Source organism: Trichinella spiralis, assembly GCF_000181795.1.
Source record: "Trichinella spiralis strain ISS 195 chromosome Unknown Scfld4, whole genome shotgun sequence".
NCBI classification, from domain to species: Eukaryota; Metazoa; Nematoda; class Enoplea; order Trichinellida; family Trichinellidae; genus Trichinella; species Trichinella spiralis.
Window position 1 is genome coordinate 5,341,368 of NW_003526943.1, and position 2,059 is coordinate 5,343,426.

General features: G+C 29.5%; 1 protein-coding gene across 1 annotated transcript; it reads right to left on the reverse strand.

Annotated features, from left to right (window-relative positions):
- Nucleotides 1–24: 24 nt before the first annotated feature.
- Tsp_01332a (chromatin-remodeling complex ATPase chain Iswi) lies at nt 25–1,125 on the reverse strand (the record flags this gene model as incomplete). Its single annotated transcript, XM_003377091.1, has 5 exons — nt 858–1,125; nt 665–802; nt 466–566; nt 233–412; nt 25–171 (listed from the first exon to the last, which is right to left on the reverse strand). Coding segments are annotated over exons 1-5 (834 nt in total), but the record flags the coding sequence as incomplete, so codon positions are not given.
- Nucleotides 1,126–2,059: the final 934 nt, after the last annotated feature.

A 2,059-nucleotide genomic window follows, 5' to 3' on the forward strand; every position in this document is an offset into this window, starting at 1 on the left:
AATAAAAATATGCAAAGCATCTACTTGACTTGTCATTTTAGTTTGTGGCTCGTCAATACAATGTATCACCAGTTGAATTTCGCAGAACGCACTTTCGCGAATAGCCATCTCATAACTCGTAACGCACACATCCCATTCGCCAGGCATGAGTTTTTCATTAATAATAGCATCCTAAATTTTCATTCGGTGATTCAATGAGCACAAAAAACTTATAAAAACGCATTTAACTTACTCGAGTTTCCTGATCACCAATCAACTGAACGACAACAATAGACGGGCACCAACGATTGAATTCATTCACCCAGTTGGGCAATGTTGACTTTGGACAAATTACCAAATGCGGACTCGGCATGTTTTTATAATGCTTCAAATAACCAATAAAGGAAATAGTTTGAAGAGTTTTGCCCAAGCCCTGAATTAAATAATAAATAAGTGAATGAACTATGGATTTCATTATGCCCTCACCATTTCATCGGCTAAAATACCATTGATCCCATTCTCTAATAAAGCAATCATCCAGTTTAAACCGCGAATTTGATAATCTCGCATTTCACCTCCTTTGATATCTAAAACGAATACTTTTATTACGATGGAAAAATTTAAGCAAATTTCAATTTCTTACACCAAGGAGATTGTGCAAAGCAAAAAATGTTTGCATTATGACGTTCCTCTTCTAACAATTCCTCATCCTCTTCTTTTTCAGTTTTGCGATGTCGGTGATCGCCAACAGCCGAAACCTTCGGAATCACTTTACCGTCTTTCTTTTCTTTAATTTTCAAAGGAGAACCAAGTTTCTTCCCTTCTAATAATTTATAACAAAGATGTTGAAACAAACAAGTAAAAATAATTAAACTCACCAGTCAACGCGCCGCTAGACACAAAATGTGAATACACTTCTGTCTGTTTCAACAGATATTCAAAACGCTTTGCCTGATCATTCAATACTTGATCGTAATGATCTCCAGTATCCGGTCTAGCAACTTTTGCGATCTTAGAGCTCTTAACATCCAAATAATCTTCTTCCTCGCTTTCACTTTGACGGCGAGATGAAGACGGCTCTGAATAATCTTCTCTATCAAGCATAGGAGGACCATCATCGACTTCCATATCATCCTCGCTAACCATTTTCTCTAGCTTATTAATGCAGTTTACTAAAAATGAGCAAAAATATAAATATACACTAATAAAATCGGTAAAAAACAAACAAACAAAATTAAAACCATATATAAATAAAATAAAATATACTATACTATACTATACTATAATATAATATAATATAATATAATATTAAAAACAAACATTAAATAAAAACATACACGTCAGTTACTACCAGAAGCGAATGTAAAATATTTTGAAAAAAATCTAACCAAGAAGGAAGTAAGAAACTTTTCAATAAAAATCAAAAACTTATCATAATGCAGGACCAGAAAATTAATCAGCAAAAAAACGTAAAAAATAAAACTGTTAACGTAATTACGTTAAAATTTTCCATTTTATTGCTTATAGGCATCTATTAATAAATTTCTAAAATAATTCTAATAGACATATATGCCGAAAAACAAACAAGCTCGAATAAAGATGTTATTAAAATTTTGAATAATAAAAAATACACTTACACGAGTAATTCTAGAAAAACAAATCAAAGTAAATCAAATTTCAAATTGACAATTAGATCAAAATACAGTATTAACCTAAATCATTTAATAAAAGTAAGTACATATTTGAAATTAATATATTATTATAAACCTAATTCAATAAAGAAGTATTATAATGTTAAAATTATAAATTTACCTTTAATTTAAACATAAAAATAAATTTATCTGCTTAAAAATAAATAAAATATTCTTACAAAAATGTCTAGCATACTGTATCATAAATCATAAAGCATACTGAAATCAGCAAAATTAATTATCAGCATAGAACAGTAAATTTTTGAAAAAAGGTTCAGTTCATCTGTGGTACACATGTGGAAAATAAAAAAATAAAATTCACAAGTCATATGACCCTAAATAAATTTATTAATATATAAATTTAACCCTGATGCCTGAGCCTAATTTTT